This window comes from Hemiscyllium ocellatum, chromosome 25, assembly GCF_020745735.1.
Source record: "Hemiscyllium ocellatum isolate sHemOce1 chromosome 25, sHemOce1.pat.X.cur, whole genome shotgun sequence".
Taxonomy (NCBI): Eukaryota; Metazoa; Chordata; class Chondrichthyes; order Orectolobiformes; family Hemiscylliidae; genus Hemiscyllium; species Hemiscyllium ocellatum.
In genome coordinates, this window is record NC_083425.1 from 23,782,331 (window position 1) to 23,805,890 (window position 23,560).

The following is a 23,560-nucleotide window of genomic DNA, read 5'->3' on the forward strand; positions in this document are numbered from 1 at the left end:
TGGGATTTAGAATGTTAAAAAGACCTCAAGGCCTTATGTCTTAATGCATAGAGAATTATCAATAAACTGCATGGATTATTATTGCAAATAGATATAAACAGTATGATGTATTTGGGATTATAGGGTTTGGCTGCAGGGTGACTAGGGATGAAACTGAATTTCCAATCTTCCTCAGTTTTTAAGAAGGACAAACAAAAGCCAAAAAGGCAGTGGGATGGCATTGCTGGTTAAAGAGATCATTAATTTGAATAAGGCAAGTTATTAGCTCTGGTATAGTAGAATCTGTATTGGTAAAACTTTGAAACACCAAGGGTTTGTTAGGATTGTATATATAGATCTGTAGTGGTAATGTTGGCGAATCATTAAACACGAAATTAGAGATGCAAGCTGTAATTATGGATGATTTAATCTGCATATAGATAGGACAACTTAAATTGGTTACAGTACAGTAGAGGAAGAATTCTGGGGTGTGTACAGGATTGTCTTTTGGATCAATAAATCCAAGAAGCCACCTAGAGAAGTGTCTGAAGATGGGTCACTAGACCCAAAACATTAACTCGACTTTCTCTTCATATATGCTGACAGACTTGCTGAGTTTTTCCAGGAATTTCTGTTGTTGTTTCGGATTTCCAGTATTTGCATGGTTTTGTTTTGTCTTTTATTCTGTAGAAGACATCTTAGACTGCATATTATATAATGATAAAGGAAAATTGGTAATCCAGCTGTGTGTGACACCTTGGGAAAGAGTTACCATAACATGATAGAATCCTTCATTAAGGTGGAAACTGATGTAGTTGTTTCTGAGACTAAGGTCCTGAACCTTAAATAAAAGAAACTACAGTGGTCTGATGGGGGAGGTGGCTATAATAAATTGGGAAATGTTACTTATTGAGACGATAGTGAATACGCAATGACAAACATTTAAAGAACACACTTGGACACTGAACTAGCTTGAAGGTAGGAGGTGGTGGGGGGGGGGTTGCTTTTCAGGCTGTGACCAGCAGTGGGCCACGAGGATCTGTGTTGGGTCACTGCATTTTTTCATCTATATAAATGATTTGAATGTGAACATAAGAGGTATGGTTAATAAATTTGCACCAAAATTTGTGGTGTAATTGTCAGCCAAAAAGGTTACCTCAGTACAATGAGACCTTGATCATATGAGCCAAGGAGTGGCGGATGGAGATTTATTAGATAAATGCATTTTGGAAAGACAAATCAAGGCAGGACCTGGGGAGTGTTGCTGAATAAAGAGACCTTGGAGTGCGGGTTCATAGTTCATTGAAAGTAGAGTCAGGTAGACAGGATTGTGAAGAAAATGTTTGGTATGCTTGCCTTTTTTTGGTGAGTGCATTGAGTATAGGAGTTGGGAAGTCATCTTGCGGCAGTACAGGGCATTGGTTCAGTCGTTAGTGGAATATTGCATTCAATTCGAGTCCACCTGCTATAGGAAAGATGTTGTCAAACTTGAAAAGGTTCAGAAAAGATTTACAAGGACTTTGTCAGGGTGGAAAGTTTGACATATAGGGAGAGGCTGAATATGATGGGGCTATTTTCCCTAGAGGGTCGGACACTGAGGTGTGATCTTATTGAAGTTTATAAAATCATAAGGGCCATGGATAGGGTGAATAGCCAAGATCTTTTACTCAGGGTCATGGAGTCCAAAACTAGAGGGCATAGGTTTAAGGTGAGATTTAAATGGGACCTAAGGGTCAACATTTTTATGCAGAGGATGCTGCGTGTGTGGAATGAGCTGCCAGAGGAAGTGGTAGAGACTGGTACAATTACAGCATTTAAAAGGCATCTGGATGGATATATGAATAGAAAGGGTTTAGAGGGAAATGGCTGCAAATGTGTTGCTGGTCAAAGCACAGCAGGTTAGGCAGCATCTCAGGAATAGAGAATTCGACGTTTCGAGCATAAGCCCTTCATCAGGAATAAGAGAGAGAGAGCCAAGCCGGCTGAGATAAAAGGTAGGGAGGAGGGACTAGGGGGAGGGGCGATGGAGGTGGGATAGGTGGAAGGAGGTCAAGGTGAGGGTGATAGGCCGGAGTGGGGTGGGGGCGGAGAGGTCAGGAAGAGGATTGCAGGTTAGGAGGGCGGTGCTGAGTTGAGGGAACCGACTGAGACAAGGTGGGGGGAGGGGAAATAAGGAAGCTGGAGAAATCTGAATTCAGATTTCTCCAGCTTCCTTATTTCCCCTCCCCCCACCTTGTCTCAGTCGGTTCCCTCAACTCAGCACCGCCCTCCTAACCTGCAATCCTCTTCCTGACCTCTCCGCCCCCACCCCACTCCGGCCTATCACCCTCACCTTGACCTCCTTCCACCTATCCCACCTCCATCGCCCCTCCCCCTAGTCCCTCCTCCCTACCTTTTATCTCAGCCGGCTTGGCTCTCTCTCTCTTACTCCTGATGAAGGGCTTATGCTCGAAACGTCGAATTCTCTATTCCTGAGATGCTGCCTAACCTGCTGTGCTTTGACCAGCAACACATTTGCAGCTGTGATCTCCAGCATCTGCAGACCTCATTTTTTACTAGAGGGAAATGGGCCAAAGCTGGCAAATGAGACTAGATGAATTTAGGGGATCTGATTGGCATGGATGAGTTAGACTGAAAGGTCTATTTCCATGCTGTACAACTCTATGACATGGGACTACAATAGTTGTTTTATTCCTGTCTGGCACATAACTAAAATGGGAAAGGTGGCCCAACCATGGCTAACAAGGGGAATTTGAGATACTATAAGATCTAGAGAAGGAGCCTGTAAATCAACATAAAATGCTGCAGACCCGAGAATTTGACCAGTTCAAATTTCAGCAAAGGAATTGTTTAATAGGGGGAAAAGAGTGTGAGGTTAGTGCAGGAAACATACAAACTGACACAAAAGTTTTGATAATCAAATGTATATCCCTTACAGTCAGAAACAAGGAAGTTATAATGGGAACAAAGAGATGGCAATTCAAATAAATACATATATTGGTTTCACAAAGGACACAATTAAACTCACAAAAATGTTGACGCACACAGGATCTTGTGAGAGGGAGTAGGTAAATGGTGTTGGGGAAATTGATGGAATTAAAGCCAATAAACCCTTGGACCTGGTAACCTTTTTTTATTCACTCATTGGATGAGAATATGGCTGGCTAGGCCAGCATTTATTGCCCATCCTTAATTTCCCAGAGGGAAATTGCGGTGGATCTTTAGTCACATGTAGGCCAGACCAGATAAAGATGGCAGTTTCCTTCCCTAAAAGTGAACCAGATGGTTTTTTCCAACAACTATTTCATGATCATTTTGAGACTTTTTTTATTATTGAGTTCACATTCCACCATCTGCCATATAGGATTTTAACTCCGATTTCCACAATATGCCCTGGTCTCTAGATCAACAGTCCAGCGTCTGCGTGGGTTTCCTCTGGGTGCTCCGGTTTCCTCCCACAGTCCAAAGATGTGCGGGTCAGGTGAATTGGCCATGTTAAATTGCCCGTAGTGTTAGGTAAGGGGTAAATGTGGGGGTATGGGTGGGTTGCGCTTCGGCGGTTCGGTATGGACTTGTTGGGCCGAAGGGCCTGTTTCCACACTGTAAGTAATCTAATCTAATCTAATCTAATCAAATCAATAATACCTGTAGCCATCGCCTCCCCCCACTAGAGTCCAGAACAATGAGGTGGGGGAGTCTCATAAAAACCTATAAAATTTAACAGGACTAGACAGGGTAAATGCAAAACGAATATTCTGATGAGCAGGGAGTCCAGAACCATGGGTCACAGTTCAAGAATATGGGGTCGGCTATATAGGACTGAGCTGAGAAATTTCTTCACCCAGAGAGTGGTGAGCCCTGTGGAATTCCCTGCCACAAAAAGAGGTTGAGGCCAAACATTGAATGTTTCAAAGAAAGAGTTAGATATAGTTCTTAGGGCTAAAGGGTATAAGGAGAAAACAGAAACAGGGGACTGATTTGGATGATCAGCCCTGATCATGTTGAGTGGAGGAGCAGGTTCAAATGCCCTATTTACCTACTTCTATTTTTTATATTTTTCTTTTTTTTTAATGAGTCTGACTGTTAAATCGTAATCAGAAATTAAAAATAATGTTTCTTTCATTATCAGGTTCTACCAGTGATGCAATTCTTAATAAGATACAGAAAGCAGCAGAGGTTATGGCGAATGCTGTACTTCCTCAAGATTGCCCCAAAAATTGTGGAAGCCGTTATCATGTTGAGGGCTACCAGCCAGTATTGTCAACAGCCTCTGAAGCAAAACAAGTGAAGCCAATTCCTAAAAGTCCTGTTGCTAGACACAGTACAAAAGGCAAGTCGATCTTCAGAAGTTACAATGGATTAATTCATTCATGAACACTCACATCTGAATAATGCACTTCTGGTCAATATAAAAGACTGTGAAGTAATTCCCTGTGTATCCTATTCTCCTGTTGGAGCCAAGCTAATCAGAATTTAACCTAAAAACAAAGTAGAAGATATTTTTTACACTAACTTTGATTTAAGGTTGCTTGGCAAGTAGTAACAGTGAAGAGCAAACACAAATTCCTTTGGAAGCATTTAGAACATGGTGCACAGAAGAGGTGTAATTTTGGCTTGGGTATCATTATGGTTCATTTTCCTTTGCAGCGATTCATCATAAACCTGGTCTGCCAGGGGGAGGCTGGGAAGAAAATGACAGTGGGCACAGTTCCCAGGAGTCCTCACAGACCAATTATATCTCAGATGGCAGCAACAGTAAAACAAGTACAGACAGCCAGTCAGGGGGCAGCAGAGAGAGTGGAGACTTGATGGAAAGGTAAATGAAAATTTAACAGAATATCAATGAGCTATTTTAGTGCCAGACTATAGTGAAGTTAAGTACATGTACAAACTTGTGTGTTTTAAATGAAACTTATTTTCTGCTCACAGTACAGTGACGATTATATTCAAAAACATTTTTAAAAATCATACCGGTTAGAGGGGAGGGAACAGAAAAGCATGCTGAAAGAGTTTCTTGTTTCTACTGAGGATTCTGTACAGCAAATCTACTTTCTGTTATGTTACGCTTTTAGTGTGAAAATGCTACACGTTTCAGTCATTACTTTTGTCTGATTGAATTTCTACGCAGTATTGAAAATTAGAGAAGATTGTAATTTTATACAATGTGAGCAGAAGTTTGTGAAATATAGAAAATCCCTGTAATTAAGATTTTCATGTTTAGTTGTAGTCATTTGTCTGAGTTTTGATAGTGGGCTGTCAGTATAGATATATGCACCCACAAGTTCAATTCATCTTTCTGATACTTTCAGTTCTTAAGTCAACTTTAATAATAAAGTGGTTAAAATGCTATAATAAGCATCTACTTTTTAAAATTTCTTACTTAGCTAAAATCAACAGTGAATATTTTAATCTCAGTATGATTCAGTAAACATTTCAAGATAAACAAGACTGTAACTTGATTTTATTCTAGGAATGTTTTGCAAATTAAAGTTGTGTTATTCAACTGATAGCTATGTGATTTCTATTTGACAGAGTTGAATCAATAAACCTCAATGACTGCATTCAGGAAATAACCTTGGTAAACAACCTGATCCAAGGGTCAAAAGTATTTTTGACGAGAGAAGAAACACAACATTTTATCAAAGAGTGAGTATGGTTCTATTAATGAGCCTTTTGACTAAACCACTTTGACTTTCTGGGATAAGTAAAAAGCAGTAGACTTTGAAATTTCTGACTTGCACTGAAATGAATAATTGGTTGCAAACAGCAATGCCCATAAGAGTATAATCCAGGAATGTAGTCCTAACTTTTTAATTCAACACTCCTCTGATTAAAATTATGAATTGTAAGTTTTAATAAGACACCTTGATTATTCTCACTCATCTTATTAAGAAAATGCTCAGGTGTGATTTGTTCTGAAATAATGCTCTCTCAAAAAAAACTAAATAAACTACTTGTAATGTGGAGCTCAGAACAGCTTTCAAAATTGCTATTCTGGAGAATATCCATTGTGCTAACTGATTTAAATTTAGGCTCACCATGTCGGTGCATTTCCCATTGGTTTTTCAGTGATATCACTTCATTAGGCTATGCAAATAGATTTTATTTATTCTTTCATTGGCAAACCTTTGTTGCCCTTGAGAAGGTGAACTGAGTAGTCCATCTGGTGTCGGTAAGTCCACAGTTGTGCTGGAAAGGCAGCTCCAGGATTTGATCCTAAGCATGATCCTAATTTTTAAAAACCCAAAAGAACTGCAGATGCTGTATATAAGAAACAAAAACAAAAATTGCAGGAAAAGCTCAGCAGGTCTGGCATCATCTGTGGAGAGAAATCAGAGTTAACATTTTGGGTCGAGTGACCCTCTTTCAGAACTGATATAAGTAGGAATTGATGCTGACCTGAAACATTAAATCTGATTTCTGTCCACAGATGCTGCTAAACCTGCTGAGCTTTTCCAGCTTGCCCAATGCTTCTGAGGAATTAATTGACTTAATTATAATGTGAGGAAAAGTCTTAATTTAACAAACGTGAATGGGAAAGTGACAAAAAAAAGCTAATCCATCAAGCCTGTCATGTGTTTTGGTGAAACATTCTTACGCCATGATCCTCCTCCATCTGACATCAATAACATTGCTACTCATTGAAGAAAAATGTTTTCAAAGATGTTTTCAGCAGTGACCAATTTACCTACTGAACAGTTTCGAACTTTGTTCTGGGCCTTTATTTCTTGTAAAATTCATTATGTTTTCATACAGTATCTTTCTCTTCCCAAATTTAGATGTGGATTACTGAACTGTGAAGTGGTTGTGGAGCTTCTCAATGAGAAACTGAAAGATCCCTCTCACTCTGTCAATATGGTATTTTCTTTAAAAATTTATTTTAAGTTCTTAGTTCCAGAGCAAATAATCATACGCAAAGCACTTTGAAATGTGGCACAAGATAAATTCATGTCTATCATTTTCCTCAGACTTGCTATTCAAAAAAGTCAGGTTAATAACCACTTTTGAATGAACTCTTAGATGTGACACTTTGCTGAATACCTTTAGTTGTATAGAAGTTGTAGTAGTGAGGTACTACAATACCAGCAACTCATAAAATTGGAAACAAAGAAAACCTTAAATATCTGACCGTGTATTTCAGATAATCAGATTAATTTAGGAATAGAGGTTAACTTATGAAAGAGGAGTAAGAAGGTATCCCAATCTATTAATTTTCCACTGTCCTGGAAAGGTAACTCATTCATAACACTAATTGTTGTGTGGAGCTCAGGGTTTCTTTCACATGTGCAAAGGGATTACTGTAAGTACTTTAGAGCAGCAATGTTTTTAACGGAGTTTTCATGAGCTTAAAAGAAGCACAGTCACCACCAACTCAGCAGAGGCTCCTGCTGAAGGTTGAAGTTCTTCCTGAACATGATTATTGTTTAGACTGAAGTTGGTAAACTTGGACCTTTGCAGGCATCTTGGATTCCTTCAGCTTGTATTTATTTAAATGCCTCAGTAGTTTGTTCACAAGAACGGCAAAGTAGATGTACAGCTTTTAATAGTTGTATCTGTGTGTTGTGTCTAAAGGTATTGCTTTTGCTATTTTTTAATCTATTCTATTTGGTGCTTTTATTTCTTGCAGAGGTCAATGAGTATTCTCTCCACTCTCATGTGCTCAGACTTGTTATCACATGACCAGATATTTGCAATTACCCACAAGTCCTTGCAACAGTTGAGTGAGGGTGGAGCAGGGCCTGTGACCAATCGAGCCACTAAGGTAAGTTAATGATCAAAATATTCACTTTTTCACTGTTGAGAAAATATTTTCTTTCCGAATTCAGCACATTCATAATTAAAACCCAAGAGCAGTATTTTAAAATAATTGTCATATGCTTACAGTCTTGAGAAATAGGTTAATGTTGGTTTTTCTGTAATTGCTACAGCATTAACTGATGTTGTCTGTACTTTATTGCCCATGATTCTACTCTGTATTTGTTTACTTGACCTGATCGAAGTTTATAAAATAATGAGAGGTATAAACAGAGTTAATGGTAGTTGTCTTTTCCCTAGGATGGGGGATTTCAAGATTAGGGGGCACATTTTTAAGGTGAGAGGTGAGACATTGAAAAAAGACATGAGAGGCAAACGTTTTACACAGAGAGTGGTTTGTGTGTGGAATGAACTTCCTGAGGAAGTGGTGAATGTGGGTACAATTACAATGTATAAACGACATTTAGATAGATACATGAATAGGAAGGGTTTGGAGGAATGTGGGCCGGGAGTGGTTTAGTTTGGAATTATGTTTGGCATGAACTGGTTGGACCAAAGGGTCTGTTTCCGTGTTGTATGACTGTGACTTATTATAAGCCAGCCTCCTCCTCCTTTCTTACTACTGTTCGTGCTTTAGTCTAACATATCTTCAGTCCCTTCAGAATTTAGTGTCCAAAAACAATTTTATATATCATAGTTCTGACAATGGATATCTGATTTCAAGATAAAAAAATATGAATCATGATGTTCAGCTGTGATTATCCCCATATTACATTCAAGACATAAACTTTCCTTCAGTGGGATCATAGGAAAATGTGGCACTGTTATGAACTTTGATTGTTTAAATGCATATGGTATTATTTGAAAACGAACAGAAAATTATTCTTGTATATAGCTAACATTCTTCCCTCAACCAAAAACAGATTGCTTCTGTACATCACACTATTGTCTGTCTCTTTGCTTATGCAACACTCTTTGCATTTCTCACCAACTCGTTGGTTGTGAAGAGCTTTGTTATATTGTTTGGATTTTATGCAGTGTAACATAAATGTGAGTTATTTCTTAATGGTGTTGGGAATGTGGGAAGAGTATTTCTGTTTGGGATGGAGTACAGCCAGGGATGGAAAATCTTGGTGCTGCATACTTGAAGAAGCTGTGAAGGTAAAAGAACAAAGAACTCTATGCAGCTCCAGCTAAAGACTTCTGCAAATAGTTGTCAGACTTAGCTTGTAGGAGTTATAACTGCTATCAGCCTCTCTCACCTGTGGAAGAGCTCTGATCTTTTACCATTTATCTGAGAAGTGACATAGAATGGAGGATGTGAGGGCAAATCCTTTTGGGATGTCTCGCTACCTTAAAAGCGCTATTGAATTGCCTGTTTCTGGTGACGCTCTTAAGCAGAGAAGAAAAATAATTCAATTTTTTTTTAATATGCTGTGTTCGTGGCTACAGCTAGGTGGAACACTGTGCATCTGTATAAAACTGGAGTGTGTTTTTTTTTAAATTCACATCCAGCAGCAAAACACAGTGTATTATAATTAAATATAAGAGCCAAAAATAAATGAAAGCACATTTTGGAGGAACCCTTGAGAATAGCCTTCAAAGTGCTGTCTCCTGTATTTGGAACAACCATTCCATTGTAAAAGAGAATCACTCAGTATTTGCTTAGAATAATGACTGACAGGCTGGAAGGTTAAAAACGCATGACAGTGCGCACCTGAAGAGGTGCCAAGGTACAATGATCAAAGATGCAGATAACATTAATGTTTTGTTCTTTCTTAAAGATTCTGAGGCAGTTTCAAGCTTTGATTGGGAATAGGCCAGCAACTCAGTGTTCAGCGTCAGAAATACCTCTGTCTATTTCCACTGACACCCTGTCATGTAATGATGTGACACCTCAAACCAACTTCACTTCAGAGTTGAAAGAGAAAATGTTGATTCAACCATTGCAGTTTCATCCTGGGTTAGAGAAGACTTCACTAGTGGAGAAAAAACAGGAATCTTCACTGAGTTTACCTGTGCAATCAGGAGCCTCAATCTCCCAGGAAAACCAGGGACCAGTATTTCCATCTCTTCCAGCATCAGACATTAAAACCCAGTACACAGAAAAAGTAACTGAAGTTACATCAAATTCAGCTGATACTAAAATTGGTCAAACACATTCAGAAACACAAATTGTAAACCCAAGCACGTTCCCTTTTATGACTGAGCAACATTCGCATTGTGAACTGCAAAAGAGAGTAACTGCAGAATCTAAGTTGCAGTCTGTACTATGCCAGAGCACAGCTTATGAAGACATGGCAGACAGTAAACTTTCCCTGTTTGCTGACATGGTTCTTCTGGTAAATGAAACACCTCCAATTCCGAAGTCCTGTCTTCGCCAAGAATCATGCAGAGAAATGCACACATTACCAGAACAGAAGAAAATACCAGCATGCAGTAAAACTGAGGTGAAACTTCTGCATGGTAATCAAGAACAAACTGATTCTGAATGTAATCAGCTATCTGTATTCTCATTTCTTAATACATCTTCCTCTTCACACAATGTCTGAATCCTTGTGTTCTCCCAACGACAAACCAAAATGAAATTTTCGCAAACAGGTTTCCTTGATTGTTTCTACTAAGACATGAACATGAACAGAACAGACCCTTTGGTCCAACCAGTCCTGCTGATTAAAATCCTGATACTTGCAAAGACATCAGACACTTTCAAGCAGACTGCAAAACTGGCGGCTTAAGTACCCATTGAATGCAAATGATGAATTTTGTGCCTTCAAACCAACAAAAATGGTGGTATTTAATGTTACTGTGTTTAAGGTAGTTGCCTAACATTTGTTTTGTTCGCAAAACCATCATAACCTGGATGTCATACATTCTTCTGCAACATACTTTAGGAACAATATGTTTGTGGTATGCAAATTAATATTTTATTTCAATGAATTGGAAAGAATTTAAGATCTATTTAATTTCACATATAATAATCAAGACATGCTTTGAAAGAATATATGATACTAATATGATAAAAGGTCAAGTGCAGATTTCAGTTGTTCAGTTGGAGTGCCAACTTGTCATTTTGCTAAGTGCAGAGATCAGGTTGGTTAGCTGCTTACTGCAGGTATGTGAAGATGGAAATATTCTCATTTCTGAATAAGGTTCTGCTTATAAGTGTCTGCGAAATCAAGTTCACAAGGAATGGTTTCAATGTATTACAAATGCTGCTGATTAAAAGAAGTGCAATTTTTAATGTTTCATTGAGTAGTTTCTGTTACTTTTGTTGTTTTACCTAAAACCAAACCAAGTGCAGTGCTAGTGAGATGTCACAGCCAAAGATAGAATTTAATTACCTTGAGGGGTGAATTTTTGGAGACGGTGCAAGAGAAATAGTGCTAATATATTCCAAGAGTAGAGCTGCCAGCCACATATTGTCTTTAAGGAGTTATTTTTTGGATTGACATTTAATTAGAGTGTCTTAAGCCTGTTAATGTGTTGAAAGCTGACATTGTATTGTCTTTCCAGTCAGTGCATTTATGCATTCCAAACCATTTTGTGTGCTGTGATCAATAACCGCTTTACAAATGACAGTTTGGACTTGTACAACAAGTTTGTAACTTCAAAATGATAGGTGCTTCAGAAAGATGGGACAGAGGAAGAAATAGATACCAAATATAAATTTGGCAAGATGAGAAGTGATGGAGACTTTCGCTTGCAGTGAAAGGGAAGGGAAGGTGGGGAGTTTAGATGAAATTTTAGTTAATTTGGATAAATACGAGGTACTGCATTTTGGTAAAACAAATAAGGGCAGGATTTATGCAGTTAAAATTTGTGTTGTACATAACTCATTTAAATTTACGTCACATGTAGACATGGTAGTTAAGGCATTTAACATACGCACCTTCATTGCTCAGACCTTTGAGTACAGGAGTTGGGATGTCATCTTGAGGGTTTTTCAGGACATTGTTAAGGCCTCTTCTGGAATAGTGTGTCCATTCTGCTCGTCCTGTTATAGGAAGGATATTATTAAGCCGGAGAGGAGTCAGAAAAGATTTACACGGATGTTGCTGGGAATGAGAGTTTTATGTCTTAAGGAAAGGCAGGGACTTTTATCACTGGAGCATAGGAGGTTGAGGGGTTACGTTTTGTTTCTTTATTCACTCACAGGATGAGGGTAACACTGGCTACGCAGCATTTGTTGCCTGTCCCTAATTGCCCAGATGGCAGTTCAGAGTCAACCACCTTACTGTAGGTCTGGAGTCACATGTAGGCCAGACAAGATAAGGATGGCAGTTTCCTTCCCTAAAGGACATGCGTGAACCAGATTTTGTTTCAACAGTCAACAATGGATTCATGGTCATCATTAGACTTTTAATTCCAGATATTTATTGAATTCATATTCCCCCATCTGCCATGGCAGGATTTGAATCCAGGTCCCCAGAATATTATTTGAGTCTCTGGTTTAACAGTCCACTAGATTATTGCGTTCCCTGGTTTAGAGTTTTATAAAATCATGAGGGATTTGGAGAAGGTGAATGCTGACATTGTATTGTCTTTCCAGTCAGTGCATTTATGCATTCCAAACCATTTTGTTTGCTGTGATCAATAGCCGCTTTACAAATGACAGCTTGGACTTGTACAAAAAGTTTGTAACTTCAAAATGATAGGTGCTTCAGAAAGATGGGACAGAGGAAGAAATAGGTACCAAATAGAAGTTTGGTAAGATGAGAAGTGATGGAGGTGTCTTTCCCTAGGGTGGGCGATTTCATGACTAAGGGACATATTCTTTTAAAGTGAGAGGAGAAAGATTTAAGAAATACACAAGCTTGGAGTAATGGAGTGGTCTCTGCCCCAGACCTTTCCACAGGTGTGAGGTGCTTGCTACCTGTACGGCTGAGAAAGACTACAGGGTGGTGAATGATCTGATCCTGGGTGCAGGATGCTATTTAAGTCAGGAGGAATGAAAAGGATTGTAATGTTGCAGTTCTCTGCAGCCAAGACTGGGAACTGTAAGTTGTTGTTTGCTATTCTCCAGAATTAAAGCTGGAGAAGAGCCTCCAGTGGTACATATGAGAACCTATGTCATATCTGAACATCATTCCTAGTCTGCCTAGTGAGGATCTAAATTAAAGATGATCATACCTAAGTTGTTTCCGGAGCTATGTGCCAATTGCCAAAGTGTCTAGCAGACTAGAGACTAAATTTATGGCTCAAAGAATGATGTAAGAAGGAAGACTTTTGGTGGCAGTGGTAGTTCCTACTCCTAAACCAGGGTTCAGGTCCCACCTGGTCTTGGGATGTGTAGTAACAACTTAACCAGATTTTGATTATAAAATATCTCTAACTTGGTCTGTAGACGGGGCTAATATTGTGTAATGAGGCAGGCTTAATTTGTAATGTCATTGTAAAACATCCACTGGGAAATGGCAATCATTGTACAAATTCTGTGTAAAGTTTGGAAGTTAAATACTCCAGTGTCAAATACGATTCTTTAAACAAAGCTAATTGCAAAAGTATCAGGGGAAACTAAGATTGAATAGCTAAATAGATATGTGTATGGTGGCAATTAAACAATGGGAAACAATTCGAAATTTTCAGCAAAAATGCATCCCTGAAAAAGAAAAGCTCAGCAAGGATGATGCACCCCTGGCTCAAGACTCATCCAGTTCACTCAAGAAGTTTAATTTAGATAAATGTGAAGTGCTGCATTTTTGGTAGGCAAATCAGGGCAGGACTTACACAATTAATGGTAAGGTCCTGGGGAGTGTTGCTGAACAAAGAGACCTTGGAGTGCAGGTTCATAGTTCCTTAAAAGTGGAGGCTCAGGTTTATAGGATAGTGAAGGAGGCATTTAGTAGGCTGTTTCTTTATTGGTCTGAGCATTGAGTACAAGAATTGGGATGTCATGTTGGGGCTGTACAGGACATTGGGTAGGCAACTTTTGGAATGTGTTGTGTGCAATTCTGGTCTACCTCCTATAGGAAGGATGTTTAGATTAGACTTACAGTGTGGAAACAGGCCCTTCGGCCCAACAAGTCCACACCGACCCGCCGAAGCGCAACCCACCCATACCCTTACCTAACACTACGGGCAATTTAGCATGGCCAATTCACCTGACCCGCACATCTTTGTGACTGTGGGAGGAAACCGGAGCACCCGGAGGAAACCCACGCAGACACGGGGAGAAAGTGCAGATGTTGTGAAACTTGAATGGGTTCAGAAAAGATTTACAAGGATGTTACCATGGTTAGAGGGCTTGAACTATAAGGAGAGGCTGAATAGGCTGGGGTTGTTTTCCCTGGAGCGTCGGAGGCTGAGGGGTGACCTTATGGAGGTTTATAAATCATGAAGGGATAGGGTAAAAAGTCAAGGTCTTTTTCCTGATTGGGGGAGTCCAGAACTAAGAGGGCATAGGTTTAGGGTGAGAGGGGAAAGATTTTAAAAGGAACTAAGGGGCAACATTTTCACGCAAAGGAATGAGCTGCCAGAGAAAGTGGAGGAGGCTGGTGCAATTGCAACATTTAAAAGGCATCTGGATGGGTACATGAATAGGAAAGGTTGAGAGGGATGTGGGCCAAGTGCTGGCAATTGGGGCCAGATTAACAGGATACTGGTCAGCGTGGATGAGTTGGACCAAAAGGACTGTTTCCATGTTGTATATCTCTATGACTCCAGCTTATGCATAGCTTTAGATCAAAAGAGGCTTATAATGTTGCAAAAAACTGTACAGTACAGAACAATTCTGAGGTTTGGAGTGTTTTAGAAACCAGAAAAGTGTCACCCAAAGTATGATAAAGGCCTTCATACCCTTGCTATTTTTCTCTTTAAAGTATTTAAAAAGCAATTAAAATAAATATTGTTCCCTGAAACAAGTTGAATACCAGAATGAGGGCATCTTAAGAGAAAAAAATAATGAGAAAATTAATGATTATTATCAGCAGGAAAAATACTGGAGGGACTAAAATCTAATAAATCTCTGCGAACAGATACTCTACCCAATAGAACTGTTTTTAATAAAAAGATTATGCAGCAGAGCTGGTATATGCGTTATTATAACTTTCCAACATTCTTCAGATTTAGGATAGTCCAATCAGATTGGAAGTTGGTTGTTCTAAAGCTGTATTTTCAAAAACAAGAAAAGTGAACTACAGGCCAATTAGCTAAATATTGGTATTTGGGAAAATGCTGGAATGTAATCTGCCCGAAACGTCAACTCTCCTGCTCCTCGGATGCTACCTGACCTCCTGTGCTTTTCCAGCACCACACTCTTGATTCTGATCTCCAGCATCTGCAGTCCTCACTTTCTCCCACTTGGAAAAGTATAGCATGATTAGAAGTTTTGTTTGACAAATTTATGAGATCCTTGTGGATAAAGGAGAATAAAATGTATTTAGATTAGATTACTTACAGTTTGGAAACAGGCCCTTCGGTCCAACAAGTCCACACTGACCCACATAAGTGCAACCACCCATACCCGTAACACTACGGGCAATTTAGCATGGCCAATTCACCTGACCTGCACATCTTTGGACTGTGGGAGGAAACCGGAGCACCCGGAGGAAATCCACCTAGACACAGGGAGAATGTGCAAACTCCACACAGTCGCCTGAGGCGGGAATTGAACCCGGGTCTCTGGCGCTGTAAGGCAGCAGTGCTAACCACCATGCCGCCCACAGTTTGGTAAGTTTCCACACAAGTTTAATAAAAGGCTTGTATTTGGGGGATGATACATCAATACAGAAGATTAGTTAATCGTGAAAGTCAATTGGCATACTCACGGTATTTTTAAGTCAACAGGCTGAGACTAGTGGTGTGTCGTAGGGATCGGTGTTGGGGCGTCAGCTATTTAAATATAAAAGACAGATAAAGAGACAGAATAATGTATCTTCAGTTTGCTGATGATCCAAAGCTAAGCGAAAAGGTCAGCTATGGGACAGAGTCTGTCAAGGGAGGTAACCACATTAATTGAATGGGCAATAAAATGGTAGAAGGAATATAATATAGAAAAATGCAAAACTTATTCATTTTAGTTGTAAAACTACAATTCAGTACTTTTTGAAAGCTGTGTAACTTTGAAGTGTTGCTGTCAAAAATATTTGGATGTTCTCATGCAAGGAACATAGCAAGTTAGCATGGAGGTGCAAGAAGCATTTAGGAAAATATATGACATGTCTTTATTGCAAACTTTGGAATACAAGAATAAAAACAAATCTTGCTACACTTATACATAGTACCAACACTATGTCCAGTTTGACTCCATATTTAAGGAAGGGTATGTGTACATTACAAAATGTGGTAGTACAAAAAAGCTTGCTAAGTTGGTTCCTAGGTTGAAGGATTTGTCCTGATTAGAAGCTCACTAAATTAAGCCTGTGTTTTCTGGAGTTCTCTGAAAGATTAGGAAAACTACCAATGGGGTAAATGCTGAGATTATTTTCGCTGGTCATAGAATCTACATGATGGGGAAAGTCTCAGGATAAGGAAGCGATCACACAGGACTGAACGGAGGAGAAATTACTTGACTCAACATGTTAAGTGTGATTGGAATTTCCAACAAGAGGTTTGTGAGTGCTTCGTCGTTCAAAACGTTTAAGGCTGGGATGGCCAGACCTTTGGTGTCTTAGTACCAAGTGATGTTTGGAGAGAGTGGGAGAGTGAAGTTGAAGCCCAAGGTCAGCCATGATCATATTGAATGGTAGAGTATGGACAGAGCATGTGGTATAATCTTACTCCTATTTGTTATGTGAATTAAATTGTTTATTTTGACAGAATTCTGATATCCATACTCTAAACATACCAAGACTCATTTACTCATGTGCTGGGGGTTTGCTAATATTAAAATAGGAATGGAAACAGACAGTGCTGCTTTGGTAGAAATAGTTGATTTGGATGCTACGAAGTGGAGTTTGAGGTGAAGGGAGAGATGGATGTTGGCCTGTCGGAAGGTTTGGTGGCAGAAGTGTCATGGTACAGGAGGCCATTGGCCCACTGTCTGCACTTGCTCTCTGAGCACTGATTTAGTGACTTATCAGAAGGATTCTCTCATTTGAGAGAGACTAGTGCTGGTTTAACCTGAAAGGCATCCTGCCTCAGGTGAGATTGAGAGCCTAGGGTGGGAAATGAACCCATGCTGTTGGTATCATGCTGCGTCGCAAACCAGCTGTCGAGCCAAATGAACTAACCAATGCCCAACACATTGGTACAAAGAAAGTGGAGACAGTCTATCACCTCACGCTTCTTTGCATTGAACTCCATCAGCCACCTATCCATTCCACTCTAACTTTATCACTTTTTCAACATAAAATTTACAGTTCCATGTTTCCAGTGGATTTGCAGGGAAATACTGTAACAATGATCAGAATCTTCTTTGAGATATTGAGGCAACCAGTAACTATGAAAGCCAGCCCCTATCTACTACTCACAGCAAAGGATAGGACATCGACTTTTTGGAGTCATTTAGAATCAAAGGTAGCATACTGTTATAACATGGGGTACAACCCTCTGCTAATTTAAACCAGACACAGAGAAACTCGCCTTGTGTCACAATCTGTTAAATTTTGAGAGTCAAAGGACTAACCCAGAGATCACTATTAAAAGAATAAAATTGCTTTTTACTTTAAAGTCCAACAGAGAATATTAAAACAACTACTATTTACAACTCTTAAACGTATCTTTTATCTCCTACTTTATAAGACTGGCCCGATAAATTCCCTCTTAAATTTATGACAAAATCAATTTCAAACTGAAGTATGGTCTTCAGATGTCGAATTTTCTCTCTAGATTCCTCTAGGTCGATTTATAGACAGGTACCTTTCAGAGAGTTATTTGGCTAGCAGTCTGTTTGTCAGTACTCATTGCTATTCTCCCCCTAACTGCTCAAAATGTCCGGTGTTATACATCAATAATTGATGTAACCAATCCAAGGAAACCTAAGTGTATAAATAAAAAGCAGGCCATTCCCGGTGGTGGAAATTGAATAAAGATTTGTGCACCTTGTGTGTCTCACAACTACACACACACACCATGGGTGCTGGGGAAAAAATAAGCACTACAAAAAGAAAAAAATATATAAACAGGAGAATTGCCCTTTTGATGTGAGGGGCATTGCCACTCAGGTGTTTTCCTGAAAAAAAAATAAAAAGCAGGCCATACCACCAGTGCTTCATCCGGAGGCTCAGTGATGATGTTACCTAGTATGGCGACAAAACGTCTGAAACCGAAACCTTCCAGCTCAGCGAGCAAATCTGCATCCAGTTTACTAATCTATCCCACTCCTCAAGGACTTGTTCATTTTTTTAACATATTTTGAGGCATGTCAAAATCCACATCCTCTGAATTTGATTCCTAACTCTCCAGGGGAGTAGCTACCATCTGTTTCTCCAGTTCTTTCTCTCTAGTATAATATGGTTTCAACATGTTCATATGACATACCCGATACTATCGTCCACAAGCCTGACCACCCTGGCCAACCCATTGTCTCAGCCTGCTCTTGCCCCACTGAACTCATCTCCACCTACCTTGACACTGTCCTATCCCCCCGGTCTAGGAACTCCCCACATACGTTCGAGACACCACCCACGCCCTCCACCTCCTCCAAGACTTCAGTTTCCCTGGCACCCAATGCCTCATCTTCACCATGGATATCCAATCCCTCTACACCTCCATTCGCCATGACCAGGGTCTCCAAGCCCTTCACTTCTTCCTCTCCCAACATCCCCTTCCACTGACACTCTCATTCGTTCGACTGAACGTGTCCTCACCCTTAACAACTTTTTCTTCGAATCCTCCCACTTCCTGCAGACTAAGGGGGTAGCCATGGGTACCCGTATGAGGCCCAGCTATGCCTGTCTCTTTGTTGGCTACGTGGAGCAGTCCACCTTCCGTAGTTACACCGGCACCACTTCCCACCTCTTCCTCCGCTACATTGATGACTGCATTGGTGCCACCTCGTGCTCCCTCGAGGAGGTTGAGCAATTCATCAACTTCACCAACACATTCCACCCCGACCTTAAATTCACCTGGACCATCTCTGCCACCTCCCTCCCCTTCCTGGACATCTCCATTATTGACAATCGACTTGCCACTGACATTTTTTACAAACCTACCGGCTCCCACAGCTACCTGGATTATACCTCTTCCCACCTTACCTCCTGCAAAAATGCCATCCTGTATTCCCAATTCCTCCGCCTCTGCCGTATCTGCTCCTAGAAGGACCAGTTCCACCACAGAACACACCAGTTGGCCTCCTTCAGAGGCCACAATTACCCTTCCCACGTGGTTAAAGATGCCCTCCAACACATCTCATCACATCTCGAACCTCCGCCCTCAGACCCCACCCCTCCGACCATAACAAGGACAGATCCCCCCCTGGTGCTCACCTTCCACCTTACCAACCTTCGCATAAACCACATCATCCGATGACATTTCTGCCACCTCCAAACGGACCCCACCACCAGGGATATATTGCCCTCCCCACCCATTTCTGCTTTCCGCAAAGACCGTTTCCTCTGTGACTACCTAGTCAGGTCCACGACCCCCAACAACCCACCCACCCTCCCTCCCTGGCACCCTCCCCTGCCACCACAGAAATTGCAAAACCTGCACCCACACCTCCTCCCTCACCTCCATCCAAGGCCCCAAAAGGAGCCTGCTACATCCATCAAAGTTTCACCTACACATCCACCAATATCATTTATTGTATCCATTGCTCCCAATGCGGTCCCCTCTACATTGGGGAGACTGGACGCCTCCTCGCAGAGTGCTTTAGGGAACATCTCTGGGGGACACCCACACCAATCAACCCCACCACCCTGTGCCCCAACATTTCAGCTCCCCCTCCCACTCTGCCGAGGACATTGAGGTCACATCAACCCCATGGCATCAATGTGGATTTCACCAGTTTCCTCATTTCCCCTTCCCCCACCTCCAGCCTTCCAACTCAGCACTGCCCTCATAACCTGTCCTACCTGCCTATCTTCCTTTCCACCTATCCACTCCACTCTCCTCTCTGACCTATCACCTTCATTCCCACCTCCATTCAGAGAGGCCAGGGTGGGAAGTGAACCCATGCTATTGGTGTCACGCTGTGTCACAAACCAGCTGTCTAGCCAAATGAACTAACCAATGACCAACACGTTGGTACAAAGAAAGTGGACACAGTCTATTCACCCATTGTACTCTTTGCTACCCTCCCCCACCCTCGCCTATCATTGGTAATATTACTAACACATGATCCCCTTGGGAAAATGTCAGAATCTCAGAGCTTTTATCTGCCACCTTCTTCATTCTATACCGTGCCATCTTTTGGTGCTGTTTAGCTAACTCACATCCTCTATTTAATCTCTCCCTCACCACCGATACATAATCTAAGTGTGAGGTCTCCAACTTTGGTCCTGTCAATTTGTGTTTAATTAATTTCAAAGGGCCTCTCACTTCATGTCTAAGTATTAACTCAAAGGGAGTAAACTGTGTAGATTTGTTTGACACATCTCTAATGGCAAACAATACGAACAGGATACCTTTATTCTATTCATTCGAGTAATCCTAACAGTATGGTCTTCAGGGTCTGATGCCACCTTTCTGAAGTTCTCTGGGATTCAGGATTTAAAATGCTATATACCTAAGCTTGTCAATGTCCTCCTTGAAAGGCCTAGCAGTAAAATTAGACCCTTGGTCCGACTGAATCTCTCTGGGTAGCTGATACCACGTGAAAAAAGCTACTAACTCCTCTGCCAACCTTTTTGCATTGATACTCCGTAATGGAATTGCCTCCAGAAAATCTGGTGGACACGTCCATTATGGCTAACAACTAGTGGTTCCCACTTTTAGTTCTTGGGAGGGAACCTACACAATCAATGAAAGGTTCTTTGAATGCGGGAATTGGCAACAAAGGTGCTGATTTTATTACTGCTTGTGGCTTACCTACCATTTGGCATGTATGACACGTATGGCAAAAGTTAACCACATCCTTGTGCACCCCAGGTCAATAAAAATGTTTTTGTACCTTAGCCTGAGTCTTTCTTACCTGCAGGTGACCTCTGACAGGTAGTTCATGTGCTAATCATAACACTTTCTGTCTGTATCCTCCCAGCAACACAATCTGGTGTATTTCAGCTCACTTCTCCTCTGCACTAATCTGCCGTGGTCTCCATTTTCAACTTAGGATTCTATCTTTCAGATTATAACCCTCAAGAATATCCTCTGCCTGTTTTTCCAGAGTACGCATCCACATATTTATCATCTTGTCTTGATTTTGCAAGTACATTAGCCTTTCAGGATGAAACACTTCTGTCTGACCTTCTGCCTGTTCAGGTTTTTCCTGCATCATCACATCAAATAGGATATCTACTAACTGAACCTCAACTCCTTCATCTTTCTCTTTAGTTTTTGCTTCGTGCTGTGACTTATGTTAGTGGGATCGTGTTACTACACAGTCTGGGAAAATAACGGGATATTTCTGTTTTAACTCCTCAGTTTCTTGATCTTGCTTGGCCTTCCCCACAAGAGGTGTCACTCCCACCTTGGACCCTGCTAAATCATTCCCAAAAACAAACTGAATTCCTGGAACTGACTCTGTCAATCACTGCCCAGTCTTGAGTTGGCACTCCAACCTGATCTTACATAGAGGAATGCTAAATTTCTGTCCAACTATCCCACAAATTACCACACTCGCAGGTAACAGATCAGAAGGAGTACAAATTTGCTCATCCCTAACTATCAGTGACTGGTTACATCCTGTATCTCTCAAAATTATAACCTTGTCCTTCTCCCCCTGTTCTTTCAGAGTAAACTTTACCCACAGAGGCAAATTCTTTGTAGAAATCAGGTGCAAACTCCATCCCCAGCCCCTGCCTAGGCTGTGCACTCTCCTGCAGTTACTTTACCACTTGGGGTTTCCTTTACTACTTTCATTAATGCCAGTGGCTTAGCTTCTGTTACCACATCTTTTCCCTCAATGTTTTTCTTGAATGACCAGCATTGTGACTTTACATGTTCCACTTTACCACAGTGGAAACACCTGAGGCCTTTCACCGCCTTTCCACCCTCTTGGGCTTCTTTTTTATCCTGTGGTAAACACTTACCAGTGCTCCCTCCCCTTCTCCCAACTTATATCCCTCACAGGACTAAATTCTGGCCAGAAGCTTGTCTTCTGCATCAACATGTATTCATCTGTTAATTCTGTTGCCCTTCTCATTTCCTGAACTTTCTGTTCATCTGTGTGAATTCTTACCATCTTTGGAGTTTTAAAGCTCCTCCAGCAGAATAACTTCTCTTAGAGCCTCATAAGTCTTCTCTACCTTCTAATGTCTGCATCCATCTATCAAAATGACTATGTTTAATTCTTTCAAACTTAGCATTAGTCTGACCTGTTCCTTCTTTATATTTCTGAATCACTGTCTATACGCTTCTGGTACCAATTTACAAGCAATTAAAATAGGCTGCTTGACCTCCTCAATCTCTTGACCTCTCCCCTGAAAGTGCAGGAAATACCTCACTAGCTCTGCCTACCACTTTAGTCTGAACTAGCATTACCCATAAATCCTCAGACCACCCCATCTGCAGAGCCACTTTTTCAAATGAAATAAAGGCGGCTTCAAAATCTTTCTGATCAAAATGTGGCTAAGTTTTGACAAATTTGTTTATATCACAAATTTCTCTTTTAATCTCCATCCTGTTAACTTGACTTTGTTGACTAAGTCACAACTTCTCAAGTTCAAATTCTCTTTTTTTGCTCAGCTAAGAAGTCTCATTCTTTTCCTCTCTTTCTCTTCCCTTTATCTTCTAACTCCATTTTTCTCAATTGTAGTTTTTCTAACTCTGCTGCACTTGCCTGTTTGTCTGACACACCCAAGTGTTTGAGTAATTTCCGTATAATTACAGCTATACTTTTGTCCTTCTATAAACCCAATTCTCACCTCTTCATTAATTCTGACAGTATGGCCCTTTTTCTTTCTAAATTTTCCAGGCAAATTTGGGAATCATCTTCAAACCCCAGAACCTCTTCAGCAATTTTAAAAACCATTTCTTTCACTTTTAATTTAACCAACCACAAGTAACTGAAATTAAACAAATTGTCTCACCTACATTTTATTTAAAGATCTCAGACACTAAATGACAAGTGCTTGTATCTACTGGGCTTTTTTGTACCCCAAATCTATTGAAATTTGTCCAAATCCCAGACTCGCTCTGCCTACACATGTTCAAATCACGGCTGGGAGCCTCCAAAATTGTTACAACATGGATTACAACCCCTCTGCTAATTTAAACCGGACACCCAGAGAAGCTCACCTTTTGCCACAATCTGTTAAATTTTGAGAGGCAGAGGACTAGCCCAGAGGTCACTACTTAACAAAATTAAAATCATTAATTTTTACTTTAAGTCCAACAGAGAACATCAAAACAACAGCTATATACAACTTCTTTCTCTTAAACATATCTTTTACCTCCCACTCTAGAATACTGGTCTGATGAAATCCCTTCTTAAATTTATAGCAAAATCAGTTTCAAACTGAGTCTTTGGATGTCGAACATTCTCTGTAGATTCCTCTTGGGGTTCTGCTGCACAAATTTATTATAGACCTTTCAGAGAGTGATTCGGCTAGCAGTCTGTTTGCTGCTAGCAATGTTCTCCCCCTAACTGTAAAATGTCCAGTTCTATACCCCAAAACATTGGATTATTTCATTGGTTTGATGTCATCCCAAACAGTAAAATTCAAAATCAATTGGATTTGGTGTCTTGGGCATAATTTAAACTGAGGCCAAATTTGAATTTGTTTTTGTACACGGCAACACATCATCAGATATTTGTGTCAACCAAATGTTACATTTTCAAATC

The 23,560-nt window shown here is 40.5% G+C and overlaps 1 protein-coding gene across 1 annotated transcript in view; it reads left to right on the forward strand.

Moving 5' to 3' along the window:
- The window catches only part of tepsin (TEPSIN adaptor related protein complex 4 accessory protein), a 41,038-nt gene extending 30,075 nt beyond the window's left edge, over nucleotides 1-10,963 (forward strand). The window contains exons 8-13 of the mRNA XM_060844511.1: nucleotides 4,109-4,309; nucleotides 4,627-4,795; nucleotides 5,512-5,625; nucleotides 6,759-6,837; nucleotides 7,607-7,741; nucleotides 9,519-10,963. Of these exons, the coding sequence (XP_060700494.1) occupies nucleotides 4,109-4,309; nucleotides 4,627-4,795; nucleotides 5,512-5,625; nucleotides 6,759-6,837; nucleotides 7,607-7,741; nucleotides 9,519-10,286 (1,466 nt within the window). The 3' untranslated portion in view covers nucleotides 10,287-10,963. The remainder of the gene's footprint in view (nucleotides 1-4,108; nucleotides 4,310-4,626; nucleotides 4,796-5,511; nucleotides 5,626-6,758; nucleotides 6,838-7,606; nucleotides 7,742-9,518) is intronic.
- Nucleotides 10,964-23,560: the final 12,597 nt, after the last annotated feature.